The following is a 17,629-nucleotide window of genomic DNA, read 5'->3' as shown; positions in this document are numbered from 1 at the left end:
AATTAAAAGAGCAGTGACAAGGCCTCTTATAATTGCCAGCATGAGTGGCTCACATGTACCCGAGCCTAAATTGTAGATTTCCTGTCAATCCTGGTCAAGAATGGTTTTCTGCTTAATCCCAATTTCCAGTTTGTAATCCTATAAAATTCACCATCATTTAAATGCATGTTCACACATTTTTTAACTGCGTTGAGGGTTTCTGCCTCCAGTACACTTTCAGGCAGTGAACTCTACACTGGTTGATTGAAATAAGTTTTTTCTCAACTGTCCTGTAATCCTTCTACAAATTAACATGCATCTATGCTCTGTATTTATTGACCTCTGCTAAGTTACTTTCTATTTATCCAATTTTTCCTTTCTCATAATATGAGAAGGGAAAAATCAACTATAAAACAATTAATTTCCCACCAGTTTACTTCATTGCAACGAAATCAACCCCAGCCTAGTCCGTCGCGCCTCAGAGCTACAATTTTCCAGCAACAGTATGTTCCTTGTAAATCTCCTCTGTGCTCTCACATACCATCAAACAAGGGCATTGACATCCAGTAATCGAATAACTGAAACCTACTGCTGTGTGAATTCGACTTGAAAATGAGCATGTAATGCGCATCAATACCACTCCAGATTCAAGATATTGACAATGCACAGAAACATGAGGTTTAACATTGTTTATTGTGCTGTCAAGAGCAAATGTACATGAAAAAAATGCCTTACATTTAAAAAAAAAGTAAACAAGCAAACTGCAGAACACTCCAAGTGCCACATACGCATCTATTTTAGAAATATTTTGCATTATTTTACATTAGCACAACAGTAACCAAAGTACAAGAATGTCAGATACAGGACGGAGTGGACAGCTATCTTGTTTTTCTCCTTCTCAGTTTTTTTTGTTGTAAAAAGCATCTTATTCCAATGTCCTGTATCTTCTTTCTTTTTTCTCACCAGAACACAACCACAATCACAAAATAAAAACAAGCAGTGAACGATACCTGTTTAAAAAAAACACTTCTCAACTTAAGTCTTTTGGTTGGGAAAGCAATGAGCAATCGGTCTTGACAGAACATAACTTTTTTGAGCCAGACAGGAACGATCCAATTCCTGTACACAAGGGATGGGGAAGGGTAAGGTGGGGAAGAGGGGAGCAAGAGACAGCAGCTAAGAAAGGTCTCATGAAGTAACTTTGTGGGAAAATAGAAAAGAAAAAGGTCACATAGATAAGAAAATCTCGACCCTTACTTAAACCAGATCACCTTTCTTTTTCTCCCGTACAAATAACGCAAAAAAAAAAACGTACATCTTGCAATGTTCTAACTTTTCATTAATCTCCAGATTAATAAATTAGGGCAAACAATAAATTAGATTTTTTTCAGCCTAAAGTTTAACAAGCTCTGAGCCCAAGTATCTACAACAATACTTGGGAATTCCACTACGAAACAAAAGTACAAATGTTTTCACATTAAAGCAAAATGGGTAATGGATTCCCTCGTGAAAGCACTTTAAAAAGGTTATTACACAAAAAGGGGTAATTAGTACAAAAGTGCCAAGACCTGTCAATTTTTTTATATATTTAGTAAGTTATAACCACTAAGAGGCTTACTACAAAGAAAAAGTCCAGCTTATCAATGCCAGCATTCCAGTAGTTCTTTTGTTAGTAACTCTTCAGCAACAGGAAACATAAAATCTTTGTTCTTGTCTCTCCCTCCAGCTCTCCAGAAATTCCGTCTCTGCGATGCCTTCAAAGTCTTCTGCAGTTCGTCACAATTACCCATGATACAAACTGCATGAGAGAGAATACCACCTCACACTATCCCCACCTCTTGACAATAACATGCATTTGTACAGCAATGAGGTCCCTTGGCACTGCACAGGAACACAATCAGACAACAACCAACACTGAGCCAAAGTAAGATAAGCTAAAGTTTGGCCAGAGAGATCAGCTTTAAGGATGGGATTATGTAAAGGTTGCCAGAGGTTGTGCAAATGGCTATAGCAGGAAATAAGACCCAATTGAGGAGATTGGAATTTGGGACTTGGAGGCAGCAAAGGGTTTGAAGAAAGTGGAGATGCGATCATGTGCTAAGATAGAGGAACTAAGTAGTGTTTGTTTTGAATTGGTTGTTTATGACAGTTGCAAAAGAGAGGGAAAGAAAACCTGATGAGGGAACCTTTTATCAGGTTAGCATAGGATTTGTATGGAAAGCAAAGAAACCATGAGGGAAGGATCTGGGTTCCACAGACAAGCTAGGAACATGCATAAAGATATATGGAACTCAAAGAAGGCATGATTTCAGGGGTCGCCTGGGGATTATGAGCAAGAGAAGGTGGAGGAGGAGAGGGGGTGGCAGTGTGTCAGGCAAAAGACACAACTGAGGGGATAGTCCTGATCTTATTGATAAAATAAGTTCATCACGTTGCATATGCTGTTGGAGATGAAAAGGGAAGGAGTTTACGGTGGCAATTAACTGGTGAAAAGAATCAGAGGCAAGACAGCTATTTTTGGGGTTTCAAGGCCATCCTGAAGGTGTGAGTGGTTTTGACAGGTCACTTCACATGATGCAATTAGATCTGCTGATTGAAGGACTTGCCTGGCAGATATGGGATTGAGGGTGTGTTGGTGGAGGCTATGCTAGAATGTTAGAATTCAGATGCAGATTGAGGATGAACACCACAGGATCAGAACCACCGTCTTTGGCTTAAATAAGGAGTATGGGGGGGGGGGGGGTCAAAGATGGCTTGGTGTTGGGGTAACAGATTTACTGGGATAGATCAAGGGAAATGGTTAGAAAATATTACAGCAATGTAATTGCAGATGGCAAGTTAAATGAGGAAGCTATGAACATAGTTCAGTATGTATATGTGGAATGAGGGATTTAGGGGGGGCTGCAAATTCAGAGCAGGGAGCAAGAAAGTGAGGTGTTCACTCAGGGCTGATCTCACAACCTTGGGCAATCTGATTAACTATTTTTGTCTTTATTGCTGTTTCTTTCCCACCTCTCTCCATCCTGTTGCCCCTTCGTCCATGGTCCATGGACCATGTCTAATGTTTGCTCTTGGTGTCTGTTCAGGGTGTTCATTCTTCACAGGTGCTTGGAAAATGGCATGTTGAGCCTGAAAAGGTATCGCCAGAGTAAAACCTGACCCCCAATTCCATGCATGTTCTTTGCTCAGTTAGGAAATTGATCAGAGGCAGGCAGCCTAGTTGACTGAATTCCCACAGCCTGCTCATCACCCGAAATCTGCATTCCCAACCTGTGGACCGTGTACCTATTGTACTGTCCCTCCTATCACTCTATCCAAGAGGGACCAGCTCAAGTATGACCTGGGTTCTGAATCAACAATCTTCTTGTTCTGTGGACTGACTGTCTCTCCAGGATGTGCATCCCTTCACTGAGCCAACAAGACATTTTATTTTTGATGAAGCCAAAGTCTGGAGTTCCCAGAAGGATCTGGAAGATGGAGGCTCTTTGACAAACTTCCACAGGGGAAGGCAAAAGGAAGAAGCAAACGCAAAGCACACTGTTTATAACGAGAACCTGAAATCATGTGGCCCAGTACGTGATATCCCCAATGTGAACATGACCAGGGATCGGACAACAGATGGACAGACAAGCTGCACGGATTTGTGTATGCTGCAATGGCGGGACAAAATAAAACAGGGATAAAATAATCAAGATCGGCACACATTGGCATTGTATTATGGATAACTGTGAGACCCAATGTGCGATCTTTAAAGCCCTTTGTAGCATGAAATCAGAAATAGTGAGAGGAATGCTGAGGCCATCAGCAAAAAGGCACAAAATCTGAGGCAAAAGGAGATGCTCTTTCCTTCCACGAGTCCTGTGAGCCACCAAGCACTAAAATGGAATGCCTGTTAAGCTAATTTTTTCTTAAACTGGATAAAATCTCTCTAGGATATAAATACATTAAACAGGAAAACATAGAAAATTATATATATGTACAAATACTTTTGTTTTAGCATAATATATATTAACATAAATATTCCTATAATGCTAATGTTTCACAAAGCATAATTTCCTTTTTCTCAGTTTCAAAAAAGGTGCTTGAGTAATATATAATTACGAAGCTTCCTACCACGGAAGCAGTTTCTAATCTGCATACCAGTAAGTACAAAAACCCAGTCTCTTTTCTCTTTCAATATCGAGCAGGAACTCTGTCCAACAAAACGTCTTCTATGTTCACCTTCAGAAACTCTTAGGAAGCCACCAGAGAGGCTGGGAGCATAATGGGAAAAGCTTGCTGTGGTTGTCCTCATCTCTGGTAGTATCTTTACACGATCCAGTGCTAATATCATACAAAACAAAAAAAAAGGATGTTTAGGCCGCAGCCTCACGCTGTCCTTGCCAACCAACTGGCCATCGAAAAGCAGCACACAGTACACTTTAATATGACTCAGTCGACCCACCCTTAACATCTGCCATGCTCTTATAAACAGTAATAAAAAAACGTATTATCTTAATTTTCCATGTGTACTGAAAACATTGCCCCTAAGGCAGGCCAGGGACTATGTTAATTCTCTTATATAGTTTGTACTTGTGGCATACTCGAGGACATTCATGTCAAGGGCTCTTTCTCTCTAGTTTCAGTGAGTTAGACATTGTCAATAACAGATACTGAGAGCGAGGAAACTTAAGAGTCCACGAGCTTGGAAAGTTGCTGTTTGGTAGTCAACCAGAAAGGGTTTTCTTCCCACACAATGTCCTTCACCTCTCTACAGCTATATATTACATGCAGAAAAACCATAGTAACTGCAACTTTGGTGCTAAAGTGTTCCAGCAAACACTTGGTCAAATATCACAAGGAAAAGCGGGAATGATTCATTCTTTCTCTCTGGCACACTGTTGGAGCGAAATGGAGCCCGTCCTGTTCATGTCTCAGAGTTGTACATGAATTCACCAACCCAATACAGTCCATTAAGCAAGTGCACAATTGTAGCTGTTTTTTTTTGTATATTTTTTGTGTTTTTTGTAGCGGGTAAAGAAAAAAGTCTTTCTGTTTATAGAGGTGTCTCACACCGTCTGATAGAAGCTGTCCGCCTGCAAGTTGTTTTGCTTTGTGTTTGGCATGCTGTAAAAACCACTGTGTCTGGAATCCGGGTCCGCCATTCTCAGCATCCTCTGGGAACTATCTACTTGAACCATGGTTCCTTTCTTACAGTCCACGTACACCAACTGGTTGTTCAGACACGAGGGCTGTTGGGATAAACAGAATTAATTCACTAACTTAATACCCACAACTTTGTTCTCTTTTCCACGTTTCCGTCTGTCATGGAATGCAGGTATTATTGTAAAGGCCAGCAGCTATTGCCCATCCCTCAGTATATTGGCATTGGAGGCAGTCCAAAAACAAATTCTTGGGAAGAGCGGGTTGTCTTTTCACCAGCTAAAGAAATATAATCTATATTCTTTGGAGTTTGGAAGAAGGAGCAGTGTTTTCAGTGAAACATATGATAGTGACAGGCATAACAGGATAGATATCAAGATGTTTTCTCACCAGTAATAGAATCTTAACTGGGAGTGTATAGTTATAATGTTGGGGGGGGATCATTTAAAACTAAAGAATAGAGGTTGGGGAATGTGTTGAAAATTTCTACCCTAGCAGGTTATGGAGGCTTGATCATTGGGGTTATCTAAATGGGAAATAGATAATTTTTGAAAGATCAGGGAATTGAGGGCTAGGGGAATCTGGCACAGAAGAGGAGTTGAGGCTTAGGCAGATTGGCCATGCACATATTAAATAGTGGGGTAAGCTTGAGGGACCATTAAGCCTACTCCTGTCATTTCCTTCTATTTCTTATGTTAAACTTAGTGGCTTGTCAGGTTATTCAGGAGGACAGCAACATGTCAGCCATTCTGCTGGCAGTCTGGATCACCTACGAATAACAAGTGTTCTGAAGAAATGGAAGGATTGTTAAATAGAAACAGAAAATACTGAAAATTCTCAGTGGGTCAAGGGAGCATCTGCAGAGAAACAAACAGATTGATCAGTTCCATTTGTTGACTTAGAATCATAGTCACAAAGCTATTCAACATGAAAACAGGCCCACCTTGACCAAGTTGGCATATTGGGCTAATTCCATTTGCCTGAATTTGGCCCATGGTCCTCTAAACCCTCCTATCCATTTATCAATCAAAATATCTTTAAAAGTCATAATTGTATCCACTTCTATAGCTTCCTCTGGCAACTCATTCCTGATACAGATTACCATCTGTCTGAAAAAATAATTACTCCTCTCTCACCTTAAGCCTATGCCCTCTAAGCTTTAGAATTCTCTACCCTGGGAAAAAGACTGCAAGCATTCACTTTATCATGATCTTGTACACCCCAATAAAGTCACCCCAATAAAGTCTCCTATGCTCCAAAGAAAAACATCCCAGCCTATCCAACTTCTCCCTATAACTGAAGTTTACAAGCCCAGGAAACATCCTGGAGAACCCCGTCTGATAACTGGTAAAACATACTGGTAAAACTCTCCACACCCTTTCCAACTCAATGGCATCTTTCCTAGGATTGAGTGACCAGACTGCACAAATACTCCGTTCGATATCACCAACGACTTGTACATCGTGATGTCACATCTTTTGTACAATTGTGTCTTTTTTTGTACTCAATACCCTTCCCAATGAAGGCAAGCATTGCCAAATGTCTTTTCCACCACATTGCCCACTTGACTCTTTTGCTTTCAGAGAACCATGCACCTGTACTCCGACATCGCACTGTTCTGCAACATTCTCCAGGGTTCCACCATGTACTGTGTTACGCTTTACCCAGGTTTGACATACCAAAGTGCAACACCTCACATTTGGCAGGGTTACATTCCATTATCCATTTCTTGGCTCACCTTCCTAACTGACGTAGATCCTGTTGTAAACTCAGATATCGTACTTCACTGTCCACTATACCATTAATTTTGGTGTAATCAGAAAATTTACAAATAACATTAAATACATTGTCGTCCAAATTGTTAATGTATACGATAAAAAGCTGTGGAATCAGCACTGACCACAGCAGCATTCCGCTGGTCCCAGGCCTCGAACGCCAGAAATGCAATCTTCCACGACTAGCCTTTGATTCCTTCTTCTAATCCAATTTTAAATTCAATTGGCTAGCTCAGCTTGGTTTCCATATTATCTAACTTTCCAGATTAGTCAACTATATGGGATCTTGTCAAAGGTCTTTGTTAAAGTCCATATAAATTATGTCCACTGCCCTGCTCTAATCAATCCTCTTGGTGATCTCTTCAAAAAAACTCTCAGATTTGGGAGACAAGATTTCCCATGCACAAAGGCATGCTGACTATCCCTAATAAATCCGTGCCTATCCAAATGCTGGTAGATCCTGTCCCAAATAATTCTTTCAATCAACTTTCCAACCATTGATGTCAGGCTCACCAGCCTGTAGTTCTCTTGCCCTTGCTGCCTTCCTAAATAATGGTACAACATTATCTATCCTCCAGTCTTCCATAAATTCACCTGTGGATAAACATGATACACATATCTCTGCAAGGACATCCACAATTTTCTCCTACTGTAGTTTCTCACAGGGATGTATTTGGCCAGCCCTGGGGATTTATCCACTTTAATAGTATTAATTTAATATCTCTTCCATCTCCTGCAGTTCTACACAAAGGCATCTGTGCTGATCTTTAAGGGAATCTATTCTTTTCCAAACGATCCTTTTATTTTATTTTAGTTTAGATTAGTTATGCTAAATCTGTCATGTGTCTCCATCATTTTCCTGACCAGTACCTGAACATCTCTCATCAACCAGGGTTCCCATAATTACCAACCTTTCCCTTCACCTTAACAGGAACATTCTGCCCCTGTACACTTGCTATCTCACTTTTGAAAGCCTCCCACTTGCAAGCATCCCCTTACCTGCAAACAGTCTAGCCAAAAGTGTAACCTCTACAAGTTCCCACCTTATTCCTCCAAACTTGGCCTTGTCCCAGTTTGACCTTAACTTGTGGGTCCAGCCCTCTCCATCTCCAAAATTACTTAAAGACTAATATAATTATGATCACTGGTCCCAAAGTGTGTCCACTGTTGCACACACTCATTCATGGTGACTATTGGAAGGACCATAATACAGTCCCAAAGTGATCATTCCCTTCCTGTTTCTAAATTCTACAAATAAAGCCTCCCTGGACAACCCTCTCAGCATGATAATTATGCTTCTGTGACTGGATAGCACGTAACAAAAGCTTGTCACTGTACTTCAGTACACATGACAATAAACTAAACTGAAACTGAGATCTCCACGATTTAAAAACCAAACCTTTGCCACTGCACCAGCTCCTCAGTCACGTATTCAGATAACCCATCCTTCTATTTCTGCTCTCACTTGCACATGGTACTGGAAGTAATCCAGAGAGTCATGAAGAAGGTGCAATAAAATAACTACAACATTTTGTAACTACATTGCCACATAATGAATGACATTCCTCACTTAACACCATTATGGTCACCAATATGATAGTCAGTTACTGAATTTAAATTTACCAGGTTCTATAGAGGGATTTGAGCTTACACATTTGGATCATGGGTCTAGGCCCCTCAATTGTTAATCAGCAATTTAGTCCTGATGGAACTTTAAGTTTCCTCCCACTCCAGTTCTCAGTCTTATTGGGACCGCTTGCTCAATCATCAGTTCCACAAGCTTGACAATGGACAGATGCTGTTCCACCAAGGAGACGCGCATTATTTCACAGAAACCCTGCTGCCTAGAGAATGCACAGAATCTCTGGTCCTTTATCTCGATCATAAGTATACACGCGATAAGGAATTAGTTAAGGATGTCGCACCTTTGTAGGAGCTCTGTAGCAGGGCACTGGGATCCACTGCTTCTTCTGGTTAACCAACAGCAGAGCGATGACGAGAATGAGGGCAATCATAACAGGCACAGCTACCCATGCCACTGAACGCATGGCAGAATCTTCATTGTCCCGCGGGTAGTCTCCACCTATGGCGTTCACACGGAGATTCTCTGTAAGGGTAGTGAGAAACAAAGGCTTGTTACTGGAGATAGGCACAAAAACTAGTGTAACTCAGCGGGTCAGGCAGCATCTCTGGAGAAAAGGAATAGGTGACGTTTCGGGTTCAGACCCGGAGGTGGGTTGCCAAGGACATTGAGGCAGAGAAACCAGGTACAAGCTCACGGCAGAGGTGATGTGCATCTACGACAGCAGCGCAACCACTTCAAAACTCATTCTAAATTTCCAGAGGGATAAAAAAAGACACAAAGTGCTGGAGTAACTTAGCGGGTCAGGCAGCATTTCTGGAGAGCATGGATAAGTGACGTTTCACATCTGGATCCTTCTGCAGATCGACCTGCTAAGTTACTCCAGCACTTTGTCTTTTAAAAAAAAAATCAGGACCTTTCTTCAGACTGATGAAAGAGTCTGAAGAAGGGACATAACTGTCTATTTCCCTCCACAAATGCTGCCTGACCCACTGAGTTCCTTTCTGTGGATAGAGATAAAATGCTGGAGTAACTCAGCGGCTCAGGCAGCATCTCTGGAGAAAAGGGAATAGGTGACATTTCGGGTCGAGACCCTTCATCAGTCCTGACCCGCTAAGTTACTCCACATTTTGTGTCTATCTTCGGTGTAAACCAGCATCTACAGTTCCTTCTTAAACATAGTTCCTTTATGTATGGTTTTGAACGAGAAACAATCTCTGACCATTGTTGGAAGTCTGCAATAAAAGAGAATGCTGAAAATACACTGGAGGTCAGTCAGCATCTGTATAGAAGGAGAACGCGAGTTAATATCACAGATTGGTGCTCAGAACTGATCACCTCTTACAAACTGGAATGGCTGTTGGTCTGAAATTGATTAACGCAATTTTGGGTCCCAGGGTGTGAAGCATACAGTATTTGGCAGATTGGAAAGCTAGTGAATTGCCGGAAGGACTTTGAGTCCCTGGATGGTGGGCAGACATATCGAAGGATCAGAGGAGTAATATCCAAAATATTATCGATATTACTGTTCAAAATAAATTCCCTATTAATTATTTTTTACCTTCCTTTGTAACTGTTGTCTTTTTATAGGACGATGGATTCTGCAACCGCTTCCCCTCTTCAGCCTAGTGCTCTGAGGTTACTGAGGATTAGAGGGCTATCTAACCCCTTCTGTACTCATTTGGCTGAAAGCACTGTGATGTGAAAGGTGCAACACAACTGCATGTCTCTATTGCATGAGGTTATCCGAGTACCATCTGGGCCAGCAGTGGGTAGGGTGATGCTGCTGTTCCCAGTTGCAACCCTGGGCAGCATGATGGCGTGGATCAGCTGTGACTGGGCTGCGACATTGTTGCACTCAAGCAATGTGACTGTACTGACAGTCAGGAGTTGTAATAAGTCGAGTCGTACGTCAACATACAACACATATTTATTAAAGTCCACTTACAGATTTGGTCTGCAGGACATTACAATCACTAGCAGCTACTCAGACTGAATTACGTAAGCAAGATCTTGGTAATATAAATTGCATATTAGGCGGAGCAACTACTAACAAGCACTACAATTGGTTAGTAGGAAATAACCAATCTACATCTTTCCTTGTAGAAACAAAATAAAGCATAGATACGTGGGAACATGGTGGCTAAGTAATATAGGAACCGGAACGTTAATAACGCATATGGGGAAGTATAAATGTTTACACAAAATCGTCGTATCTAATGGGTGGCCTGCTGACCCGTCCAGTGTGTGTGCGGTACGAATCCACATCTCCTCCTTTCACCGGTGAAGTGACTGGGGAGGAGACAGTGGATGTGACCGGGGACGGCACCGGAGACCCACCGGGTAGAGGTGGTAAAGTAGGTGAGCTGGGCGCTGAACGCCGTGGAGAGGCCACGGGGGACACAGTCTCTGGTAATGGAGCAGCCGGCCCGGTAGTGGGAGGGTATTCAAAACGCGAGACCTCTAGATACGGAGTTGTAGGACGTGGTTCCTTCACATGAAGGGGATGTTGACGGTTGCATCTGTAAATGGTCCCGTCCGCGCTAACCAGGTAGGAGCGCGGTTCTTTGGCAGGGCTGTGAATGTGACCCAGACGGCCATAGCCCTTGTTGGTCTGAAGGCGAACAACCTGTCCACTGGAGAGAGGTTTAAGTGGCTTACTGGACTTGTCGAAAAAACGTTTTTGTGTATCGCGCTTGAATTGTAGTTGTTTCTGGACTGCGGGCAGAGAATGGACCTTTGGCTGCAGAAGCTGCCGAAGTACAGGCAGGGCAGCACGGGTTTGACGAGACATAAGTCGTTGGGCTGGGGAACCCAGTATGGGATCCCTGGCAATGTACCTTATGTTGGGCAGGTCCAGATAGACGTCGGATTTAGCAAGGTAGGAACGTTCCATTAGTTGTTTTGCACTTCGGACGGCCCGTTCGGCGAGTCCGTTGGACTGCGGAAACTCAGGGCTGCTGGTGATATGTCGAAAGTCCCATCGCTGTGCAAAGTTTTTGAAAAGCTGGCTGGTGAACTGACTGCCGTGTTCGGATAGAGGGCGTGCAGGGGAACCGTGCACGGAGAAATGGCGTTGCAACTTCTGGATAACTGCTTCAGATGTGATGGTTTGGAGTAGATCAATGTCAAACCAGCCCGAATAAGAGTCGACGAGAACCAGATAGTGTTTCCCATGACATTCGAATATGTCGGTGGCTACCGTGGACCACGGTAGAGGAGGAACCGGGTGCGGCAGTAAGGGCTGCTTCTGCTGGTGTGGCATCAGGCTTTTGCAGATGGTGCAGACTTCAGTTTTGTCACGTATATACAAGATCATACCAGGCCAGTAAAACATGCTCTGTACCCGTTGTAAGGTTTCCTCCACACTGGGGTGGCCCCTGTGGACGGCGTCGAAGTACTTGTCCCGGAGGACGGCTGGGACAACTACCTTGTGGCCCTTGACCATAATCCCGTCCTGTAACACCAGTTCGTTGTGAACCAGGAAGTATGGGCGGATCGTGAGCGTGGTGCTGTGTTGTTTATCCGGCCAGCCACACCGGAAGACTGAGGACAGCAATTGTAAAGTCTCGTCAGTAGCCGTGTACTTTACCAGGTTGCTTAGGCAATCAGTGGGAACATACGATACCTTCATTACTGAGAACTGGTCCTGTTACATAGGACCTGTTGTTCGCTGGTTTTGCGTGGGGCCCTTGCTAGTGTGTCAGCTATGTGCATGTCCTTGCCTTTTTTGGAGACAATGTTGAAATCAAAACGGTGAAGCTGCATCATCATCCGTTGCAAGCGAGCCGGAGCAGCGTGAATGGGTTTATTCAAAATGGTGACCAGCGGCTGGTGGTCTGTTTCTATAGTCACAGACTTCCCAAAAATAAAGTCTTTGAATTTTGTGCAGGCGAAAACCACTGCAAGCAATTATTTTTCAATCTGGGCGTAACGTTGTTCAGTATCGGTTAGTGTGCGAGAGGCATATGAAACAGGCTTGCAGTCGCCATTGGTAGTGGTCTGCAGGCAAGCAGCGCCAAATCCGTACTGGGACGCATCACATGTGAGTGTTATTGGTAACTCCAAAGCGAAATAGGCGCTGGCCAACTGCAACTTGAGGATATCAAAAGCTCTTTGGTGCAGTGGATACCAGGACCATGCAGTGTCTTTGTGTGTCAGTTCCCGCAGGGGGGCAGGTATGTCGCTGAGGTTGGGAATAAATTTCCCCAGGTAGGCAAAAGTGCTGGAGAAACTCAGCAGGTGCAGCAGCATCTATGGAGCGAAGGAAATAGGCAACGTTTTGGGCCAAAACCCTTCTTCAGGTTTCGGCCCAAAAAGTTGCCTATTTCCTTCGCTCCATAGATGCTGCTGTACCTGCTGAGTTTCTCCAGCACTTTTGTCTACCTTCGATTTTCAACATCTGCAGTTATTTCTTAAATAAATTTCCCCAGGTAGTTGACTATTCCAAGGAACCTTTGTAGACACGTAACGTCAGTAGTAACCAGCATCTCGTTGATAGCAGCAGTTTTTGTTGGGTCTGTTCTGAGACCATCACTTGTGAAAACATGTCCGACGTAGGTAACTTCCGGGACTAGAAACTTGCACTTCAGGGAATTGAGTTTGAGCTGAATGTCTTTGGCACAGTCCAACACTCTCTTCAGATTGGCGTCATGCTCAGCCAAGTCGCACCCGTAGACGAGAATGTCATCAACAATGATGGCACATGGATACCCCGCAAACAGTTGTTCCATCGTGCACTGAAAAACCTCGCTGGCAGAGTTAATGCCAAAGGGCATTCTCAGGAATTTGTAACGGCCGAAGGGGGTACCGAACGTAGTAAGGTTGGACGAGTCTGGGTCCAGCGGAATCTGCCAAAACGAGCTTTTGGCATCCAGAACGGAGAACACTGATGCGTTGCCTATTTGAGTGGCAATTTCCTCTACCGTTCGCATAGGGTAATGTGGGCGTTTGATAACTGTGTTGAGATCCCTGGGGTTGATGCAGATACAGATTTCCTCCTTGTTTTTCTTCATTGCAACCACCATGGTAGAAACCCAGTCAGATGGGTCAGTAACTTCAGCAATGACACGGAGGGAGACGATCCACTTGAGCTCATTGTGTACTCTGTCACGCATAGCATGCGGAACACGATGTGGTGCTCGAACCACAGGAGTGACTTTGGGATTAACGGCGATGTGGTACTTGAGGGGCAGCTTGCCAAGCTCATCGTTAAACAGTTCTCTATATTGAGACAGTATTTGCTGAGTGGAGTCCTCAGTGAGAAAGAGTTGATGGACAGCGCGGCCAAAGTAGACTAGGCCTAGATCGTAGACTAAACTTCATATAAACCTTCAGGGTATGAGACTGCGAGTCTATGATGCAGTTTAAATCAGTTTGTCCAAGCGGGTGTAGAACATCACCCCCGTAGGCCCGAAGCGTGGCCGAGGCCTTTTCAACATGTTCAGCATTACGTTTTTTTTTAAAACTCAGATAACGAGATGACACTACATTTCGCGCCGGTATCCATCTTTGCGATCACAGGCTGGTTATTCACAAACATCGTTACCTCAGGGTCAAGTTGCAAGTTAGAGGAAGGTAGGAGGGAGTGGATGGCTGAACTGTTATCTTCACTTGCAGAGAGCTGAGCGGGGGATGGCTCCTCAAGCTCCTGGCTTTCGTTATCAGCAAGCTCATGTTGTAATAGGTGCAAACTCGTCCTTGGGATGGATTGAGTCGCACGGGAACAGCAACATTTTGCAAAGTGGTTGAATTTTTTGCAGAAATTGCAAATTTTACCGTAAGCAATACAAAACTCCTGACCCGGAGCATGAGAATAGTTACAATTAGGACATCGAGCAGCAGACCTTCTCTGCTGCCAGGCAGGGGAAGGCTGCAGACGCTTGTTACAACAGGAGGTGCCTGTAAGGTTAACACTATACTGGGATGGCTGCCCAGAGATCACAGACTTTGTGTGAGAGACCGTTATCTCAGCAATCCGAAAGGCGTGTTCGGCTTGATTTAGAGTCAGTTCAGTGTTACAAAGTAATTCGTCTCTCACCTTGTCACTGAGCATACCTCCAACGAGTTTGTCGCGGATCAGTTCATCGCATAAATCTCGAAAATGACAGCGCGCAGCCATGTGTTTTAAGTCACCGATAAAGCATTCCACTGGCTCGCCAACTTGTTGCTTACGAGCAAAAAACTTGTTACGTTCGATAATAGAGTTCGAGAGGAGGTCACACAACTGTCTAAACTTTGCAAGTAGGACAGCAGGGTCATCAATCGTTTCTGCAGGCAATTGGATCTGACCATTTGCGTCTAAAACAGCAGGCTCAAAAGTAAAACGGTCCGCACGTTTCATTACCTCAGGACCAGCCAGGTTTAGTAACACGGAAGCACGTACATCTGGAGGATCGTTGCGATGAACGATGCGAATGTAGTGAATGTAGTCGCGCTCGAAAATGCGCCAGCGTTCAGCAATGTCAGAGTCAAAGATCAGAGGACTAGGACGGCTAGACGAGTTTGCCATGATAGAGATAACATGGACATAAAATAAATATAAAAAACAAAACCCGATAAACGTGAATGGAGTAGGTAAGACTCACTTCTTGACAATATGTAATAAGTCGAGTCGTACACACGTCAAGATACAACACATATTTATTAAAGTCCACTTACAGCATTGGTCTGCAGGACATTACAGTCACTAGCAGCTACTCAGACTGAATTACGTAAGGAAGATCTTGGTAATATAAATTGCATATTAGGTGGAGCAACTACTATCAAGCACTCCAATTGGTTAGTAGGAAATAACCAATCTACAGGAGTGAAGCAACTACCAAGGCAATCGAGGCCAAAGGACCTTCGTGCAACTGTTCCCCTCCTCCAACATGAACCAACAGCTGGGAGCAGGGTTCAAAACAGACGACTAAAGAAGAATGGTGATGAAAAATGATCTGTAAATAGTAGTAATATGTGGTGGATAACACACAGTATGTGCATGATGCAATCGATCACTCCTATTGTACACATTGGGAGTGGGTGACACAAACCACATGACAACCCTTTAAAATGCTGATGGATTACAGCAGGGAATTAAGGCATAAACAGTAATGTGGCTATCTTCAGTCTGTGATGTAGCTGAATAGTTAGTTCCCTTACTCTTTTTCAAATGAAAGACATTGATCGATTGAAAGATACAGCACGGAAACTGGTCCCTCGGCCCACTGAGTCCATGCCGACCATTGATCATCTTCTCACACTTTTGTTTTGCTTCTTCCAGAGAGAGAGCACAATGATCTCAGCGTGGGACTTCACCTGAAGAATAGCGGCTCTGTCAGGCTCACACCCTCACTGCTGCACCTGATGCGAGGTGGTGAGGGTGGAGGCAGCAGTGTTTGGCCAAGATTTTCACACTTACAGTGGAATTTAACCCCACAAGTTTTGATTCAGAGGCAAGACCTCTACTTGGTGATCTACATCTGACACAACAGAAGAGCTAACCTTGGGAAACACAAGGCAGTATTTACAGGTCATTACATCAGAAACTGGGTCCTGGAAGGAAAGTTAACAATGGCTGCAATTCTACCGACATGCAACAGCTCAGAGAATACAACCGAGGCCCGTGTGTCGGGGAGTAAAGTGCCCCCTGACTTACCATCATCCCGAAGGTGGGCAGGGATTTCGTTCCCACTGGGAGTCGGCCAGAATGGTGCTTCCACCTCAATCTCTCCTCTCTGGTCAAATTTTTCAATGGGAATGTTGGTTGGTTCCGGCATGTGCAAGTCTAAAGGAGAGAGCGAGAGCAGTTAAAGGCATGGGAAAGACCCTGTTCCTCGGCGATTGGGTAAACACTGCTAGGTCACATGGAGACAAATTGATGCTGTCCTGTAATGCCCCTGTCCCACTTAGGAAACCTGAACGGAAACCTCTGAAGACTTTGCGCCCACCCAAGGTTTCCGTGCGGTTCACGGAGGTTTTTGTCAGTCTCCCTACCTGCTTCCACTACCTGCAACCTCCGCCAACCACCTGCAACCTCCGGGAACCGCACGGAAACCTTGGGTGGGCGCAAAGTCTCCAGAGGTTTCCGTTCAGGTTTCCTAAGTGGGACAGGGACTTAACACTGCTGATCACCAGGACTCTCAGAAAACCTCTCTCCACGGACATGGATTAGAACATGTTCCCTCCTTTGAGATTGTCCCATTAGTGGAAACTTCTTAACAACTACCCCGTTATGTCCATTGGATCTTATATGTTCAGCAAGAACACGCCTCACTCTCCTAAACTCCAAAGAATACAGATCTCACTATTAGCTATAGCAACGCTCTCCTCCCAGGAAGTTACTTGGTGAATTTGTTCAAGCCTGTCTCCACTGCTAGTATATCCTTTCGTAAATAAGGGGACCAAAACAGTGCGCATTGTTCCTGAAATGGCCTCACCAATACCCTGTGTCATTTTAACTTCTCCATTTCTAAAGATGACACAGGAGATGGTGGAATCTGGAGCAACAAACAGAGAAACTCAGCGGGTCAGGCAACACCTGTGTTTGAGAAACAGTTGACGTTTTAAATCAGGACCCTTCATCTGTTCTCTGCTTCTACACTCCATCCCCTTGCAATAAAGTCCAATCTGCCACTTAATTACCTGCTACACCTGGCCGCTACTTCTTGGTGTTTGGTTAAAGTGTACCATTCTCTGTGTTCCCTGTGGGCTTTAGATAGGAATGATCGTGGAAGAGGGCTGAGGACAAGGTGCGGTCACTAGCCAAGGCAATACATTTACCTGGACACACTGGGCAGCAGCTTCCCTCCATGTAGACAGGCTCCAGGCAGGAGAGGGGTGGGCAGCTGACCGTTGAACAAAGGGTCTGGCCCTGGAGGCAGTAACAGTGGGTGCAGCTGTCGATATCCCAACGCTCCTCATCCGCGTACGTCCTCTCATTGAAGTGGCACACCACTTTACTCGGAATGGTCTCCTCTGTGGCAGAGCGGGGATCATGGGAAACAAAATGGAGCCACATTAGTGTGTTGCCATGGTTGTTCTATACTTCCTGCAGTTGTTCTATACTTCCATGGTTGCTCTATACATTTCTTCAGTCCCTTCAGTCAGTTTCATAATTAATTCAAATTCTTTGGCTCTGCTGTTAGATTTCTTGTCAGCTTGGATCCTT

The 17,629-nt window shown here is 44.1% G+C and overlaps 1 protein-coding gene across 3 annotated transcripts in view; it reads right to left on the bottom strand.

Annotated features, from left to right (window-relative positions):
* Positions 1 to 653: 653 nt before the first annotated feature.
* The window catches only part of crim1 (cysteine rich transmembrane BMP regulator 1), a 202,797-nt gene continuing 185,821 nt past the window's right edge, over positions 654 to 17,629 (bottom strand). For 2 of the 3 annotated variants that reach the window (XM_033025830.1, XM_033025831.1), the window contains 5 exons: positions 17,242 to 17,436; positions 16,118 to 16,246; positions 8,822 to 9,003; positions 5,034 to 5,210; positions 654 to 4,302 (listed from right to left, as the gene is read on the bottom strand). In XM_033025830.1, the coding sequence (XP_032881721.1) occupies positions 4,288 to 4,302; positions 5,034 to 5,210; positions 8,822 to 9,003; positions 16,118 to 16,246; positions 17,242 to 17,436 (698 nt within the window). In that variant the 3' untranslated portion in view covers positions 654 to 4,287. The remainder of the gene's footprint in view (positions 4,303 to 5,033; positions 5,211 to 8,821; positions 9,004 to 16,117; positions 16,247 to 17,241; positions 17,437 to 17,629) is intronic. The other variant, XM_033025832.1, reaches the window with a different exon arrangement.

Source organism: Amblyraja radiata, chromosome 8 (genome assembly GCF_010909765.2).
Source record: "Amblyraja radiata isolate CabotCenter1 chromosome 8, sAmbRad1.1.pri, whole genome shotgun sequence".
In the NCBI taxonomy this organism is placed as follows: domain Eukaryota; kingdom Metazoa; phylum Chordata; class Chondrichthyes; order Rajiformes; family Rajidae; genus Amblyraja; species Amblyraja radiata.
The sequence above is the reverse complement of the archived record's forward strand: the minus strand, read 5'-3'. Positions and strand labels throughout refer to the sequence as shown.